This window comes from Monodelphis domestica, chromosome 6 (assembly GCF_027887165.1).
Source record: "Monodelphis domestica isolate mMonDom1 chromosome 6, mMonDom1.pri, whole genome shotgun sequence".
Lineage (NCBI taxonomy): Eukaryota > Metazoa > Chordata > Mammalia > Didelphimorphia > Didelphidae > Monodelphis > Monodelphis domestica.
The window spans coordinates 209,802,602-209,822,057 of NC_077232.1; the positions used below are offsets into that span (position 1 = coordinate 209,802,602).

The 19,456-nt window shown below is 37.9% G+C and overlaps 1 protein-coding gene across 4 annotated transcripts in view; it reads left to right on the forward strand.

Annotated features, from left to right (window-relative positions):
- PALLD (palladin, cytoskeletal associated protein) overlaps window positions 1-19,456 on the forward strand; it is a 490,519-nt gene that overhangs the window by 247,947 nt on the left and 223,116 nt on the right. For all 4 annotated transcript variants that reach the window (XM_007496142.3, XM_007496140.3, XM_001365702.4 and 1 more), the window contains exon 10: window positions 117-459. In XM_007496142.3, the coding sequence (XP_007496204.1) occupies window positions 117-459 (343 nt within the window). The remainder of the gene's footprint in view (window positions 1-116; window positions 460-19,456) is intronic.

Here is a 19,456-nt window from a genome sequence, read left to right on the forward strand (position 1 = left end):
GGATGAACAACACAGTATTTGCAGAAAATCTTGTATAGTGTGAAAATGACTCCTTGAAGTTGCAGTATCTTATTTTTCCCTTCCTTCTTTTTTTCTGCTCCCCTCCTTGGCCTTAGCCAACATGGAAAACTATAGCCATGACTCCATGAAACAGTCCAATAGTGACGATTTCCAGCATGATCCACCTCCTCCTCCTCCTCTAGAGATCAGTTCCTTTGAGATGACTCCAGAGAAACCTCCAGAAAGTCATCCAGTGACCAACCCTGAGCTTGGACCAGGCATGACTGACCTTCAATTGCAACTCAACTCCGCCAGGAGGGAAACCAATGGCATCCATCTGAACCATGGAGTAAATGGACTGATTAATGGCAAAGCTAACGGTAATAAATCTGCTCTGAAGCCAGCTGTCCTACTTTCGCCCACAAAGGAGCCACCTCCGCTGCTCGCCAAACCAAAACTGTGAGTGTTTTCTGCATGGTTTTATAATATCCTCCTCATTTCTAAATTCCCTACCTGGTCAAAACTAAAACTGGCTGAAATCAATTATCTGGTGAATGAACCACCAGGCCAGAGTGGTTTCTTCCATGGCCCTAGAGCCAATGAGTCTTCCCATGGCTTTTCCCCATCTGTTAAGGGGCAGAATGTCGGGACAATTCAAACAAAACAAATACCTAAGGATGGGGGACAGAACTGGGAAACTTAAAACTCTAGCAAACTACTCTGCCTTTTTTCCTGAAAAAGACCAGAAGTTGTGTCTTTTCTTTTGCAGCATCAGTGAACTGTGTACTTGAGTACAGGTGATCCATGAAGCAAAGATGATTTTGAACTTTCCCATGCTTTTATAATTATAATCCTATGGAATTAAGCAATTGTGAGGTGACCAAAATATTCTACAAAGAATAAGGGACAGGGGGGAGCTTAATCTTTGAAATTAGAAAATTGTGTCTCTAATAGGAATATCAGCTAGAGAATGAAAGGAGGCTTAGAAATATGGCATTGCCCTGGATTTTGGACAGAAGCACAGGGCCTGACCAAAGTCCTGACATACTTGGCAATAGTCCAAGGCATGATGTGTTAAGAGGATATAGAACATATTATATATTGTAGCAAAACTGGATGTCTTTTCTTATCTTTTTTAATGGGACTTGTGACTTCATATATATGGGCAGATCAGCTTAAAGAACTTCCTCTACCCAACAAACTTTCTCTGAAACTTAGAGTTTTAGAGAGTTTCCTGGAATCACTAAGTGGTTAAGTGACTTACCTAGGCATCTTCAGCCTACATATTCCTTTGAACCTGGACTTTTTCCTATCACTTTGATATGTTCTTTATCCATTATACCATCTTGCCTTTCAATAAATACTATCTTAGGGAGACAAATATTCACTTTGGTTATAGATCATAGATTTAGTGACTTTAAAGACTCTCTAGTCCAAGTCCCTCATTCATTTTCAAGATGAGGAAACTGAATCTCAGTCTCAATTCAGTGACTACCCCAAGATCATACAGGTAATTACTGTCAGAGGATTTGAACCTAGGTCTTCTGATTCCAGAGCTTGTTCTTACCACCACACCTCTAGGATGCCAACAGAACATTGGTTCCAAATCTATCGGGTTTTTTTTTTTCCCAGATGTAAAGGAGAGGGAAACAAGCAAGCATTCTTTCACCATAGTTACAGACCAAGCATCATGGATCCAGCTTAGGAATTCCTTGAAATGATCCCCAAATGCCACCTTCACTTTTAATTTCCCCTATTTTTTTAGGATGATAAACTTTGTATGAGCTGTTTCCACTGACACCACTTAACTGAGAGCTATTAGAAAGGAAGCCATTCTAGGGCCAGAGAAAAGCAGAAATAAATGAAGGAACAAGGTCACAGTAAAGTTTTCATCATAGCATAACAGCCTCGAATTGCTCATCTGATGTAGGTCAGTAGAAAAAAGATTCCTATAATATGTGCATATACTGGATAAGCTCACATTTTCATAGGTGTGAGCCATTGAATGTTCCCAGCTCTTCATCCCATGAAAGCCAGAAAACTAGACTCTGTTTGATTTCTATTTTGTTTTGGTTTTCATTTTTTTCCCCTTTCACAATCCATACCCCAGTCTATCACTTGACTCAAACACCAATCATTTCTGGGAATAGAAGAGAGATCAGAGGTCGTCATTATGGTGTGCTATGGGAGAGGGATGGAGCAAACTGGTCAAATTATATGCAAATCAGCAATCAGAACACCTTCCTTTTATGAATAAATAGGTAGACAGTTACAAAATAAACTGTTGAGATCCAGAAGATCCAGAAGAATAGAATCCACAGTGATGACAAGATCAATGAAAGGAGGCTGAACTCTTGAGTAACTGGAAAACCAGTAGTGGTCCCAAAGAACAAATCTTGAAAAGTAACTTCTTCCTCTCAGGAGAGCAAATGAGGACAACTATGGCAATCCATTGCCTGTATTGTCAAAGAAAATCATTGTGAATTTCTTGGGTTTGCTCAATTTTTTTTCTTTTTCAAAAGAGAGTCCAAATAGGGATGGAGATAGCTGTATATCCAGAAATGACTATAATGTGAAAACAAAAAGCATCAATAAAATACATTTAAAATCAAATAAATTGCAGGTCAATCTAAGGAACTGCAGCATTCAAAAGCTAACCATCCTATTATTAATACATATTCTCCTTGAGGTTTGGGGCAGGGAAGCTAGGTGGCTCAGTGCATAAAAAGCAAAATCTGGAAATGAGAGGTCCTGGATCAAATCTGGCCTCAGATACTTCCTAGCTATGGGACTCTGGGCAAGTCACTTAACCCCTGTTGCCTAGTCCTTACTATTCTTCTGCCTTAGAACCAACAGTATTGGTTATAAAATGAAAGGTAAGGGTTAAAGTAAATACATATTCACCTTTCATGGAAAATTCAGATGAAAGAGCTGTGGGCATACTGTTGTGCAGTAGAGACTCACCAAAAACTATGTTGGCCAAAATTTGGAGAATGTATAAACTGTGGATAATTTTTTTTACTCTTGTGAACATTGTTCAGAGTTGAAAATTCAAGATAGACTTATGTAAGAGAAATAAGGGGTTATGATCTCAATAGGAAGTTCAATTTAAGAGTAGACTAATTTTCAGAAACTTCCTAGCTGTGTTACCTACCTACTTAACCTCAATTTTCTAGCCCTTGCTGCTTTTCTACCTTACAATAGATACTTAATATCGATTCTAGGAGAGAAGGTTAGGGTTTTGTTTTTAAGTGGACTGATCTTTCATTGATCCTGGTCAGGGATGGCAGACCATCTAGTCCAACCACCTCATATTGCAGATAAGGGCACTAATGCCCAGGGAGGTAAAATGAATTGCTCAATTCACATAGGCAGAAGAAGGAAATAAACCCCAGTTCTCTAGCTCCAGAGCTGACACACTGTATACTTGACCACATTAAGAAGAGATGTTACACACTGTGCCCACAATGTATCTGGTCCCTGGAATGAAGCCTCTTTCATGATGGGAATTCAAATATATATTTTACATTATTTTCTGAAGGAAATTCTCATCTGGCATAAAGGAAAGAGCTAATGCATTTTAATGAGTAAACCTTCCCTGTGCTTTCAATTAAGTGAAATACGTCTTCCTTAGCAGTTGTTTTAAATTGAATATAAATCTCAGGAGCACAAACACTGGGAGTTGTTAACAGGCATTAACTGTCCCTCTTATCTCCAGCATTCAAAAGTGCCTTGGCTTTTAGTTCTGATAGTAAGAATGTCCATGGATGTGATTTCTTTCTTTCTTCTGAGTGTTTTATTTTTTTTTTTTGCTATGTCTATGAAAAGCAGACAAAACAATTTTGTGGTTATTAAGAGAGAAGGATGAGTGGCTTACACACAAGTTTCTAGAATGACATCATGAGTTGCTTATGACCTAGATTTTAAACATGCACTTAGGTGCTAAAAAAATGAGACTTGAACTTCCAAAGTAGCTATTTACATTTTTCATATGAAAATTCAGAAAGAGAAAATTTTTATCTCTGGGGACTGAACTATGTTTCCAAATGTTGCCATTAACCCCAGAAAGCCCAGGCATCAGAGAAATTACTCCTTTGAAATGTGCTTCAATGCTCACTATTTCCTTTCAAATTCTCATTCATTCAGAGGCTTAGAAGCTGTCACTTCTTGATTTTTGTTTAGGGAATATTATTTAATAGAATTCCAGTTTACTTATAAATTATGATAATTATTGATCTAAGATCTCTTAGACATTTTACCAGAACTGGTAGCAACATCCTCAAGAAAGATTCCTTGTAAAAAATTCCACCTATGGAAAGAGAAATATTACTGAAATATATCTGCAAAAAAAGCCTTGGATCACCAGCATTGGAATGGTTGGTAATAACTGTCAGTGACTAATTGCTAATTCAACCATTAACACAAAAAGAAAAAATTGGCCATTTGAAAGACACATGGGGAAAGTGAGTTTTTACAGTTTTAGACTTTTTCCTTTGCATTCTGATGTTAGAAAGAATGGCTTGCTCTGATCTTTCTTTCCATGATGATACCGTTGCTGTTTTTCTCTCTTCAGTAAGATCAATCCTTTAGCTTGCAGGGTACCTGCCATTTTAGCCACATTCACCTCTGACCGTCAAACTCATGGAAAGTAGCAACAAAAAGCAGAGATAAATGTAATTGGCTCTATTTTTTTTTCTTTAAAAAGGGAGGAAGAATTTAAGGAACTGACCAAGAAAATAAATCTAGTTTGTTATATTCCTGAAAATGGTTACTCCTTTCAAAAAACAACTCATTAAAGATAGTATTTCATTTTTTTCCTAATGTAACTTTTAAAAAATAGATCTATGATTTCATAGCATAGGAAGCTGGTAGGTCGAAAGTCAACATATTTTCTGTAACTTTTAGACTTAGTTGCCTGGGGCACTGAGGAATTGAAGGATTTTCCCAGAGTCACATAGTTTGTAGGTATCTGTATCGGGTCTTGAACCCCAACCATCCCAGTACAAAAAATAGCTCTCTGTGCACTATAAATAATATTTGAAAAATGCTCATTTCAGTGCCTGGAATATAATAAACACTTAATACATGCTTCTTTTTTTTTTTAAATCACTTCAATAAAGAAGTTGTGAGATTGAGAAATCGGAAGAAAATAAAGAAGAGGGAAGAGTCATTTTTCTTAAACAAACCATCTCCCCAACTCATTTTTTTTAAAACCCTTACCTTCCGTCTTGGAGGCAATACTGTGTATTGGCTCCAAGGCAGAAGAGTGGTAAGGGCTAGGCAATGGGGGTCAAGTGACTTGCCCAGGGTCACACAGCTGGGAAGTGTCTGAGGGCAGATTTGAACCTAGGACCTCCTATCTCTAGGCCTGGCTCTCAATCCACTGAGCTACCCAGCTGCCCCCCCAACTCATTTTTTTTAACTGGCAGATATATGGAGCCAATGGATTTACCATAATTGCAGATATACAGCTGTGTGTATCATACGTGTTCCATGAGTGGACGATGATGAGTTTCTTAGCGAACTGTCAAGGAGTAAGTCAGTTTCAGTTATTCAGTCACTCAGTGTCTTTCCACTTGGCCTCATCCCTTGAGGTGTAAGTTAGATGTGATGAAATTTTAGCCATTACACAAATGCTAGCTAGTGACCCTAACCTGGGATTTTAGGAACCCCAGCCACCTGTAGGTTAGGGTTACATACAGCTCTGAAGGAAATCTCTGTATCAGCATTAATTACATTCGCCATTGTCAACAGCCCAGCCCCATACACCTTCCATCACAGTGTGCCTTCCTTTTGCCTAAATGTGACTTTCTTGGATCTTAAGCTAAATTTATAAAATGTTGTACATACTGACTAATCTTCCTAACATTTCCATGTTGGAGGGCTAGACATTGCAGATGGATGCTGATTTAGGTCCAGAATTGAATAAGAAGATTGCAATTTGGGGGAATTACACAGAGTTTTTAAAGATCTTAAACTACACTCTGGTGCAAAGACCCATCTTTTCAATACAAATAATCTCTCAATAATGCTCTCTAGTTGCAGACTCAGAGCACTATCAACTCCAAGAAATTAAGGTTGAACCAAAGGGCACTTAGAAACAGTCATTATGGATGCAAACCAGATCTAATACACTTCCAGTGATGGCCTACCCTAACGAAATGCTAAGAGGAAATGTATGATTAGGGAATGAGATGTGCAGTCATAGCTGTCTAAGAGAAAGAACCTTAGCATTTTGCTGCCACACTCAAAACTTAAAAAGACCTAGGAGACAAACTGTAGGGCACTGAATGAGTCTTCTGTGAGGATCTGTGTAAGATCATGCACCACATTTGCTCATTCTGAGAAAGCATGAATGGATGGGGATCTGCTTCAATGGATGGCCTGCATATCTTCAGGAGATCTACTAGAAGTATTAAAGTGTCTCTGGACAAATGATATAGATAAAATATACAAAATAAAGAGCTTAATATATATCAACATCAGCAAACAACATCAATTTGATTACCTTACAACATTGTTTTCACTTTTTATTTTTCAAATAGCACCATGTGTGTTTGTGTGTGTCTATGTATAAAGAATCACAGCACCCTTAAGGAGACTCAGCTTATGTATATAGTGGCAATCTGACTTTTTCCTCCCAGTGAATGAGAGCCCCAGAGGGCAGAAATAGAAACAGGAGCTCCAAAATTGAGACCATAGAAGAAAGGCAAATTCATATAGACATCATGAAATATGCCCAGGATGGAGGTCTGAGTTTCAAGGAGCTCACAACATGAAAAAACAAAAACCTAATATTTTGAAGAAGGCACAGGGTTTGGAGTCTGAAGATGAAGGGGCAAATCCTGGTTCTGCTACTCCTCACTTGCCCTGAGATCTAGAGGCACTAGTCTCTTTGCTGTTTCAAGAATAAGGCATTTTCACCGGTCATCCACAATGTATGAAATGCTCTCTTTTTCTTATGTCTACCTCCTGACTTCCCTAAATATTTTACCTAAAAATTCACTTTCTCTAATCCCTCTTTCCCAATTTTGCTTCTGGTTTATTCTATCTAAAACTTATTTGTACATAATTTTATACATGATGAATTTCTCCTCATTAGGCTAGGACCATGTTGGCAAACCTATGACATTTGCACCTTCAGGGGCTGCTCTCCCTCCCCTCTCCACCACACCTGAGGACATTTATCACATCACCCACCCCTCTGGCCAGCAGCCCAATGGAAGCATTTCCTCCCTTCCCCTGTCTGGGAAAGAGGACAGCTCACATGTGGTATGAGGGTTGTAGTTTGGCACTTGGTCTCTAAAAGGTTGACTATCACTGGACTAGAATCTCCTTGAAAAAACTAAGATCAAGGACTATCTTTTACATTTCTTCATATTCACTTTACACAGTGATTGGCACACAGCAGGCACTTTAAAATGTTAATTGACTGACTGTCTGAACTTCAGGCAATCACTTGTACTCACTGAATCACCATTTCCTCATCTATTTAATTTTAATCTATTTCATCAAATCCAATTTGGATTAAGTCAGTGGTTCTCAAAGGATGGGTCCCTAGTTTCCCTAAATATTCCAAATATATATGGAATTTACACTTCCAGATGCATAAGTACACACATAGTACTGTTGGGAAAATAAAAAGTCTGAGGATTAAATTCATTGGTCTCCTAGGTTTCTTCCAGCTTTAAAACCTGCCATTCAGAAGACAAGAATTTATCAATGAGAGTCTATTTATATCTACTTGTAACTTGAGTCAAATCACTTAAACTCTCTGCACCTCAGTTTCTTAATCTAAAAAATGGCAGTAAGTAATGCAAACACTACCTTCTTAATAAGTCTATTGTAAGGAAAGAGTGCTCTGGTCTTTTAACTATTGTACAAATGTACGATTACAGGATTTTAAGAGTTGAAAAGAGTCTTAGAGGTTATCTGGTCCAACCTCTTTGTCTTATAGTTGAGGAAACTGAAACCTAGACAGGATCTTGCCTAAGTTATAAGTAGTAGCAGAGGAGGAAATTGAACTCAGTTCCTGTGGTTCCACATTCAATACTCTTTTCACTCCACTACTACCTGAGTCTCTCTCACACACAAACAACACAAAATGGTAGAGCTGGCTGGAATCATGATTATTATCCCAAAGTAGACTAAATGTATCAGATAGCCATACTTCTTCACCAGATTACAAAACAGAAAAGTTTCATTGTTGCTGTTGTTGTTTTCTCATTTCTTCTTTTCCTGTGGGGGTAGGTGGTAGAAAATACAAAAAATGGGAGGGAAGGGAAGCCAGAAAATAGACAAAGAGAAGTGTCGAGTTAAGCCCTTGTGCTCCCAGGAGCATGACTGATTGCAGATTCAAAAATGCTTATTCATCCCTTGACTGCCAATAACGTATACAACACCATAAAAGGGAAAGAAGTCTACATAGGGCATGCCCTGAAGTCTATGAGACGTGTTCTGAAATGCACAAATGTCCACACTTTTAAAGCAGTCACTAAGAGAGGTATTTTCCACTTTCCCTTCTTTTCATTTCCTGCCTTCCCAGCTCCACAAGCAAAAAGCTTCCCATTTGTCCTGATCTTCAGAATGAAGGAGTGACCTTTTCTGGGAGGAAGGGTCTATCTTTTGTGCCTCCCTCTGCTTTCCCTTTCAGTGTCCCCCTCTCTCATCCCTCTGCCGGTGTTTTTACTCAGATCATCAGCAAGGAATGGTCTGATAAACTCATTCACACTACAGTGTTAGAGGTCCCCATTGTGTTTATTCCCATGTGTGTTTGCACTTTAAAATCTCTGAAAGTTTTGAAAGGTTCAGCCCAAAGGCAAAACTCCACAGTAGAAATAGCCAGCTTTGGACATTCACAAAACAGACTTTTGGGGTTGGGGGAGAGGTGACGCTGATGCCTGGGTTTTTAAAGTGAAATACAAACTTGAAAGGGGGCAGATTTGTGATTTAATCTGGAGGAGAGACTATGAATGTGAGAGTTCCCTCCACCAGTGCAGACGCTAACTCTGAATTCCATAACTTGGAGACTTAAGGAGTTTCTTGGGACCCACTGAGGTTACGTGACTTGTTCACAGCCATGAGAGACAGACCATGAACCTGGGGCTTCCTTACTCCAAGCATGGCCCCATATCTGCTGCCATATCACCTGCTTCTCCCAAAATGACCTACCATGCCAGAAAGGCTTTCCCTATAGCTACAAACTCTGTCTCTCTGGTAATACAAGACAGTCGTTGACTAGGCAATAAATCGTTGTTTCTTTCCGATTCTTAATAGAATGTGGGGTTCTACACAATAAATTAGTAGTATTGAAAATCAGGAAAGTCAATGTGTTGTAGTGATCTGAAGTCCGAATGAGCCTCCTCTAACATCCATTGGCTGGGTGACAGAAAGCAAGTCATTTACCTCTCAATGCCCCAGAAAAGTCTCTGATCAACCCATGAAATCACAAGTTGAAGAAAGAAAAAACTCACAGGGGCAGCTAGGTAGCATGGTGCCTTGCCTAGAGTTGTGAAAACCTGGGTGACCTCAGATACTTTCTAGCTGTGTGACCCTGGGCAATTTAACCCAATTGCCTAGCCCTTGCCACTCTTGTGTCTTACAATTGACACTATGAAAGAAGGTAAGGGCTCAAGAAGTAGAAGGAAAAAGAGAGGAGAGGAGAGGACAGGAGAGGACAGGAGAGGACAGGAGAGGACAGGAGAGGACAGGAGAGGACAGGAGAGGACAGGAGAGGAGAGGACAGGAGAGGACAGGAGAGGAGAGGAGAAAAAAACTTGTAGGAAAAAAGGAATCTAGGATCTACATTTAATTGAAGAACCAGTTGGCTTCAGGAAATAACCCTACCTCAGAGATACAAGTTCTAACAATAAAGTAAGAATCTATGTTATAAAGAAAATAAGGAACTTAATGTTAAGCATTGTTTGGGCTTCTGCATTTGTTTTGGCCCCTCATAGAGTGGCAGGCATATAGCAGGCACTGAATAAATAACTTGTTGAATTGAATAGAATAATTAGTATTTGGATTATTAAATACTAATAATTAGTATTAGGATAGTCATTTTGCCCAACTCTTCATGACCCCATTTGAGGTTGTCTTGGCAGATATTGGAGTGATTTGGCGTTTCCTTCTCTGGTTCATTTTACAGATGAGGAAACTGAGACAAACAGAGTCAAGTGAAAGAAGGAAGGAAGGAATGGAGGGAGGAAGGAATGGGGGGAGGTAGGGAAGGGAAGGGAAAGGAAGGGAAGGGAAGGCAAGGCAAGGCAAGGCAAGGCAAGGCAAGGCAAGGCAAGGGAAAGGAAGAAATAACACTTAGGCCTGTGCTAAGTGATTTACAAATATTATCTCATCTGATTGATTCTCACAACCCTGTGAGGTTAATACTATTATCACCCCCATTTTACAGGTGAAGAAACTGAGGCAGACAGAATTTAAGTAACTTTTCCGGGGTCACCTAGCTAATAAGTATGCATAGGATCATAAATTTAGAACTGGAAAGATTCTTAGAAAACCTCTAGTCCAAGCCTCTTATTTTCCAAATGAGGATTCTGAAGTTCAGAGACATGAAGTATCTTGCCCAGAGTCACACAGGTAGTAATAAATAGCAAAGACAGATTTGAATCCAGGTCCTCTGACTCCAAATTCAGCAATTTAACCATAGTGCTTGACTCAGATCTAAGTACAAGCAATAAGAGACCAACAAAAAAAAAAAGGAAGCTGTTATTTTCTGTTCTCTTTTAGGAGTACCCCTGCCAGCTCTGGCTAACCTTTTACCTAGAAGTAACCCTAGCTCTTCCATGTTCAGTCATCCTAAACCTCCTGCCTGGCCCCAATCCCTAGGTCTGAACTTCCCACTTTACAATGCATTCATTACTCACATCCTTTCTGTCATAAATTAAATGGACACTGGTAATTAGCCTAGAGTCCCTGAGGGCATGCATACTTGGGAGAAGCTGATGTAAGTCAGTTTGGGGAACCTTTCAAATACCTTCTTCATTTCTCCTGATTCCCTCTTTATCAGCATAGGAAAGAAGAGACATTTTTTTTCCCTTAGATAGTCCAAATCTCCTCTACATACCCAGATCTTCAGTTGGCTCCAAAACAATTCAACTATCAGTTCAAGGTGTGTGTACTCGACATGTTAACACCCTCATTCATTGCCAGCATTTCTGATGAGGGGCTGAAAGCTTCTGTGTTACTCCCTTTCTATCCTGTTTATGTTGGATGGTTCCTCAAAATACAATTTAGTACTCATGCTCTGGAACCGGGTACATAAAACCTGAAAGTGTTGGTATTAGCAAAAGGACATTTTTTTTCCATCTTCCTCCTCCCATACCTCCTTGCTCAGAGTTCAAGATCTTGTCAGTGCTTCTATAGTTTCAACATTTGAAACTCAAGTCCTAATGGCTTCCTAAGTTCCATTTAGTAGGACCTTGTAGATTGACTTTTAAAATCAGAGATAGACAAGACAGGAAGAAGACATTTGAAGCCACTAGGAGAAAGGTAGCAAAATTTGTGAAGCAACATTCTGATCATCAGTGTCCTTGGGGAAAATTCTGTGAGGGTCATAAGAACATTTTTAAAAAAGAAAGCATTCTTCCACTTTAGTTTTTAGTGTAGAACAAAATATTATGTATCTTTGAGTATTTCTTTAAGTGTAGAAAATTCACCATTGTCTGTGTAGCAACTGAGGGGGAAAGAGCACAAGCCCCCATCAACGTATTTATTTTTACTAGTCAGCTAGGATAAGAACTGGTTCAGAAAAGGCATTTAACAAAATAGTAATCAAAGGAGCAATGAAATATTACTCCACAAACTTGGGAGTATTCCTCCTTAACTATACCATAAGTGGGAAAGGTTAATTGGCATGAGGTTTATGTGGAAAGACATACACATGTTGTCAGCACACATGTGTCAGGTAGAAGTGGCATCTTTGAATTGAGTTGGAGATGTCTTATGTTAGATGATGGTGTTTTGTTTGGCCTATTTACCCCCTGGGTGTTTTTCTCTACTTATACCCTACTTCCCATGGCATTACTGTCACTAGCCAATAGACATCATTTTGGATTTCTGTGACTCCTTGCCTCTTTCCCCGAACCCTCTACTTGACCTTAGCTTTAGTCTTTGACTGAGGTGCTTCCTCTTGCCCAGAAAACAATAAATGGAATTTCCCATATTTCTTTTAACTTAAAGTCCAGGTAGAAAGCTTCAGATCTTTTAAAGGCAATATACTTACACACCCAAGAAAAGGATCCTGAAGACCTTTTAGATCCTAAAGATTTCATCTCCAGGAACTAAGTTCTTTTGGAACTACTACTAACTAATTAGAGTCTTTTGAACTGACTTCTCTCTGTCAGTAGGATCAATGCTTCTGTCCCAAATCTCTATCTGACTTGGAGTCAGAAAGTTTCCTTTAATTACAGTCAAGTCCTAATTGTCAAAAGACATTCCTACTCAAAGCATTTCAGAGGACACCACTCCAACAAATCCTACAGAACTGTGGGGGCCTACAGTGCCATGTCTTCCCTCAACCCCGCAGTACATCTGAGTCTTGCTATACAGATGAATCTAATCAAGCACAAAAACCAATCTAAACTGAGCCAAATCATATTCATGTCTTTGCTATCTCACAGGCAACAGCCCTATCAGGCTTTGAATCCTGCCCTATCACCTCTTGAAGAGTCAATACTTAGAAGATATTAGGAATTAGAGCTGGAAAGGACCTTAAAAATTATCTACCCAATCTCATTTTATAGATAAGAAAATTGAGGCCCACAGAGAAAAAAAAACCACTTCCCCAGAGGTTCACAAAGTCAATAAGTAACAAAGATAGGATGTGAACTCAAGTTCCAATGACACTGAACTCAGTGCTGTTTCTATTATGCCATAGAGACTTTTAATTATGAAGGGAAGAAATCAAGTTGCTTTTAATTATCTATCATCAAGGGTGTGCCTCTCTATCTTGTTTAAATAATTTTCAGTATGTGACAACTGCAATTTTAGCTAACATTTGAAGTAATCGTCAATAGTGGTGCTGAAGCCATTTGTAGGTCAAGGAAAAATAGGGTTGGATATAGGCTTGAAGATATTTAATGGTGACAAAGGAAAAGGGAGGAACCCAAAGGAAGGAACATGAAAACAAACAAGACAATTTTGTTGCCACCTTGTTAAAGTCAAAATACACTTTCTTTTCAATGGTAAATACTGACTCTACAGTTTCATGTACAATCTTTTTTCTTGGTTTTATGGAATACAAGATCATAAATTAAGAGCCAAAGGGGGCATGTTCTTAGTGTATTTGAAAATTTGTGTTTATTAATGGTTAGTAAATGTCATTAAAATACAAAGCCAAAAATCCTAGAATCCCCCATGAAAAAATATGAGTATAAAACAACATACATACACCCAATGAATCTTTTGAAGTCAAATAAATCATAGGCTACTAATAGCAGTGGTAAGAAACACAGAAATTGGTGATTTTGAAAAGATATGGGAGGTTTTATATGAACTGATATAAGGTGAAATGAATAGAACCAGATCAAAACATCAATACTATAAGAATGAACAATTTTGAAGATTTTTTAAAAATTATTGTAGAACAAAATAGAATATTAATTTGTACAATCACAATAACACATTAAAGACATAAAACATTGGAAGTTCTTAAGAACTCTGATTAATACAATGCCTCTAATTCTAGGATATCAAGGATAAAGCACACTATCCACCCCCACACAGAGAAGTGATAGATGCAGGGTGCAGGAGATACCTATGTATTCGCATACAGCCAATGAGGAAATCTGTTTGACTTAATTATGCATATTTGTTTCTAGGAATTTATTTTTCTTTTCTCTTTTTTTTCCCCAGTAGAGTAAGTGATGGGAAGTGGAGAAAATACATTTCCATTAGTTAATTTTTTTAATAAAGAGAGGGGAAGCTACAGATGTGGAGTGTTGCTTATGCTTTCCAATGAGGTCACATTATTGTTAGTTTGACTTAGTTGTTTTACATTGTACAAGGGACTACTTATGGAGTCCGGGAAATCTGTAAGTGTTTTCAATATTAAAACAAAAGCCACCAATTAAGACTTAAAGAAATATATACACATACATACAAAATATACACAAACACCACATTGAATCTTTTAAAACCAGAGACTAAAGGATAATGGCAGAAAAATCTTAGAATCAATTGATGTTCTTATTCTAAGGAGTATTTTGCTATGTGGATGGAGGCCCTTAATAAATATTATGTTATAACAACTTTATATTTAAACTATTTGGTGTTGGATCCCTTTGAAAATAATCCAACCAGAAATTCAAAGTCCAATCATGGCACTTCTTAAAGTATAAAACTTTTGACTTGTTGAATAATTTCCTCCTCATGACTTTTTCATGTAAATATTAGCTCAGGCAAAAGGATACATTCCTAGGTATGAATATAATAGTGTTTTTCTAATTTTTTGGTGAACATAATGTCTTAATTACCATTTCTAGGACAAATTATTTTAGTCATTTATTTATACAGTTAGCAAATATTCCTTTAGGCAGTCCTGTATTACATGCAGAAATATAACTTGAAATGCCTGTCTTTTGTACCTAGGGGCTATATAAATTATAGAGATGATATCCAACCACAAAAAAACCATCTCTGCCTCTTATATACTGGATACCTGTCAAAGAAAGAAAGAAAAGCATGAAAACAGCTTATTTTTTAAATTAATTTCTATATTTCATTCAATTTTATTTTGCTTTCAATTCCTAATTCTCTCCTTTCCACCTCTATTTCTCTCCACTGAGAAATCAAGAAAAATAAAATTGATTGCAAACATACAAAGTCAAACATGATGAGTAAAGTAAGATAAATTCACGCATTAGCCATTTCCAAATATGTGCATATATGTATATATCTACAAAAACACATGTAATAATTTGTATATATACATAGGTGTATGTGTGGAGATAGACAGGTGGACAGATAGATAGAGAGAGAGAGAGAGAGAGAGAGAGAGAGAGAGAGAGAGAGAGAGAGAGAGAGAGATAGATTGTATCTAGTCACTGAATTCATCATAGTTAACAAGTTTTTCAAAGTCAAAGCAGCTTATTTTTTAAATGTCATCATTTCATATCTTTATTAAGCATTTAGAGATTAAATGGCTGGGCCAAAATCATATAGCTAGTGTCAGAAATCTTGAACCCAGCTCTTCCTAATTCCCAGGCCAGCTCTCTATCTTCTGCACCAAGCTACATCTCATCCTGTCTCCTAGACAAATCATCAAATTTGCTGATTTTTTGTTTGTAAGCTTTCTTACATCAGTTCTTTTATCTCTAGGCATTAGAGATGCCCTATAGGTAGTTGGAAATTCAGGACTCAGGCTTAAAGGAAAAAGAGATTGGGAGGAATGAGACAGACAGACAGACAGACAGACAGACAGACAGAGAGACCGAGACAGAGAGACAGAGAGACAGAGACAGAGACAGATGTGAATCAGCAGCATGGAAGTGATATTTGAAGCTCTGGTACTGTACTAACCACCAAGGGGGATTAGGAATGATGCTTACCTCTCCTCAGGCCAGAGAATCATAGGGAGTAGAAATAGCCTCCATTTTAAAGTTTCAAGAGAAGTAGCATTTTCAGAGGAAAACAATATTTTTTAATTAATATGAGAAAGTCAAAGGAGTGTTTGAATCTAGTGGTCTGGCATGTGTATATGTGGGCATATATGTTTGATTCTATGAGAGTTAATGCTCTGATGAGAAGACTAGAGAGAGGAGAGTAGATAGTCAAAGATCAAGTCTTAAATTATGAGACAGAAGATGGAATGAGAAGTAGCAGTTAGAAAGCTAGAAGAAGCAGGATAGTGTAGAGTCACATTAGCAAAGGCAGAGAAGTACCAAAAAAGTGAGTGGCACATAATGTCACATAGATGAGAGACCAAGGAGTATGAATTTTCCAAAAAGTTTATATTTGAAGAATATCCCTAACATCTCCATCTTTGTTGAGAGGTAGAATGGTATGCAGAAAGAACACCAGATCTGCACCCAAAGGACCCAGGTTTAAAACCTAATTCAGCCACTCATCACCTGTATGATATTGGAAAAGTTGTTTAACTTCTCCAGGACTCATTGTCAGTATCTATAAAAATGATAATGTAGAGTCAATGGCCTCTAACACTCTTTCCATAGCTGAGTCTTCTTTTGTCCTATGATTCTGTGATCCTCCGAATCATCATGAAAGATAACTTTGATATCAGACTTTTACAAAGATACATGTGGATTCATCCATGTGGGTATTTCTTCAACCAGTATACACTACATTTCCTCCATGCCTTAGTGAATTGCTATAGCCAAAAAGAATCCATCATCTGACATGCTGATGGTGAGAGAGGCTTTTGATGATGGGCTTCACCAAACTTAAGCTGATCTCCAACCAACTCCATTAAAACGTATCACTGGAATTATCCTCAAAGCCTTCAGCCTTTTGTAAGAGAAAACAAGGCTTCACATTATGCTGGCATTGCCTTCAAGAACCATCTCCGTATCACTCTCATGTCATGAATGGTAATAGAATGGAGCTTTAGTGGTGAGAAGTCATGATTTGAGATTGGTGATAGAAGAATAATGCAGGTTTGGAAGACAGACTGGTGAGAATTTTCTTTGAAACTTAATTTCGCCAGATAGCCTCCTTCTTTTCCAATTTCAGTGAGTCAAAAAAGGAGGCATTTTGCAAAGTGATTTCTGATTTGATGATTTGGGGCCAATAACTGCATTAAATTTGAATTTTCTCAGCCAGGTTTATTTTAGTTCCCAGTTGTGTGTGTGTGTGTGCGCACGCGCGTGCACATGTGTGTGCATGCACACGCCTGTTCATGGGGGGAAGGGGAGGTACTTCCAGATCTATTCTGTGTTCAGGACTATTCCAAAAAAGGAATTTTTCCCCAGTACTCCAATAGCTTAAGTCATTCCCTTCAGTCTAACCTTTAACGGTTTCTTGTTGGCAGAGTGGATCTACTTCCATTGTGACCTTTAATTGAATGGTTTGAAACACTGAGGTGCAAAAGTTCAACTACATTATTTTCTTACCGCTTCACTAAATATATTCAAGAGATCTTTGTTAAATTCTTACTATGTGCAAAGCCATTTGCTAGACTCTACAGGATCTAGCAAAGCTAAAAATACAACCCAAAACTGCTTGTGCTTTCAAGGAGCTTCTACTTTTCAAAGAGATAGGGATTCAAAATGTACTTAGATAAATATTATACAAAACACATAATGGCTTGAAAGAAGAGTTATGAGAAGAAACCTACTCCAACTCTTTGCACAGGTGAGAGGTCCACAAGTGCTCAGACTTTTTTCCCAGACTTTTTCAATGTATTCATCAACTAAATTATCAATTGAACTAGTTTTTCTCTGCTATATTTTTTAGTCCTAAAATTGCTATTTGTCATATAGTATTACTCTTTTGGAAGACAAAAAGGAAAACTATAGTAACATAAAAATACACAATAAAAACTTACTAAAATGCAAAATACTTACTAAAATAAAAAATAAAATACAAAATATATAGAGGCAAGAAATAGAATATTGTGTTCAAAGAAAGACAAATGTGTTGTGAAGGAAAGTCATATGAAATAAGACTCCAGAGGTAAATTGGAGCAAGATCATGGAGAGCCTTCATTGTTGGGCTGAAACCTGTATGTTTTGTTCTAAGTAAAGACTGAAAGTGTACAAGTAGGAAAATGGAACCTAGATTGGAACAGAAGAGGATAGAAGCAGGAAAATTAATTAGGAAGTAATTATAATGATCCTGCTATTAAGGGACTTAACTAGGGTGTTAGCCACAAGAGTAGAAAGAATAATCAGATATGAAAGATGTTGTGGAAGTAGAATCAATAGGATTTTACTATTATTTGGCTATAAGAGAGGGGGAAAGTCAAGAATGATTCAAAGGTTATAAACATAGATAATTTGGAAGATAATGTTTCCTCAACAGAAATAAGAATATTTGAAGGCGGAAGGTAGTTAGGGGGACAGATAATGAATTGTATTTTTAACATATCCGGTTTAAAAAGCCAACAAGATATCCAAATGAAGTTATCTAAGATACAGCTAGATATTCAAGCCTAGAGTTCAGGAGAGAGGTTAGTGTTAGAAAGATAGAATTAAAAGTCATTAGGGTAGAGATGATTGAACCCATAGGGGTGAATGAGATCACCAATGGAAAAAGAAAAGAGAAAAGAGAGAAGAGAGCCCAACAGAGCATTGGGGATATCCACCCTTAGCAGCTCAATAAAGATGAGAATCAAGCAAAAAAGATTGAGAAGGAACCCTTGTGTTCACAAAACAGCAAAAAGTAAGGTTTGGCTGATCTATGGGGTTTGAGTATGGTGGTTGAGGATGGGGAGGAGGTGTCATGGAATACAAGATTGGAATGAACTAAACCTGAAGATTTAATGATCAAAATAAGAAGTTTGTACTTAATTACATAGGCAATGGAAATGTTTCTGAACTGGAGGAAGAGAGGAAGGATACTGTTATGTAACCAGAGCAATTCTTAATAAGATAACTCTGACAAAGGCAAGTAAGGTAGACAAAAAGGGAAGGAGCCCGGAGGTAGTGAGGTTTTTACAATGGGCCAAACAAGAGTTAATATAAACTTATGATGATTTCACTGAAAATTTAAAGAAGCAGATGGATCAGAAAGAGATTGAAGAGATATAAATGAGATTTAAGGGGGAAGTTGTTTTGAATTAGTTTGGATTCAATCTAATGGGGACCTGCTTGGATTTGAGCATGAAGGAAAGGAAAGAGGCAATGATAATTCCAAGGTTGACTGAGAAAAAGTACAGAAATAGGAAATTCAAGATGAAGAGTTACTCCAGGAGTAAACAGGTGCTCAGTTTGGGATGTATTCAGTTTGAAATAGCTATAAGCCACCAGTAGAAATATCAGACAGAAATCTGTAACACACTTGGAGATAGGCTGGAGGTGAAGATATAGATAAATCACCAACCAGTAACAAAGTACCAGCTCTTACTTCTGGGCCAAGGAATCATGGAAAGGAGATGAAGCAGAGTTTCTTCTTGGAGAGAGTTTAAAAAGAAATAATATATTCAGAGAAAAGGCAAATGTTAGTTAAGATGAGAAAAGAAAAGTTCCAGTTCCAATCTATGGGAATTTGTGCACAATGGAATAGAATCTCACCTGCCTTGATGGAAGGGGATATCTGGGTTCAATAGAAAGGAGGAAAGGATGAGAGTGCAGGCATTGTCTGGTTAATGAGGACTTTATCCTAGTGGTTCCTTACTTAGGCTATTTGATCCCTGGCCAATGTTTGAGGTAATCAGGAGTTGGATGCTGACTGAGCTATTTCTAGGGCAGCTCAAGTTTCTTTTTACAAAGAGGTAATCCACTTTTTGATTCAGTTCTGCTTCAGCCCCTTCACCTGTCTTATG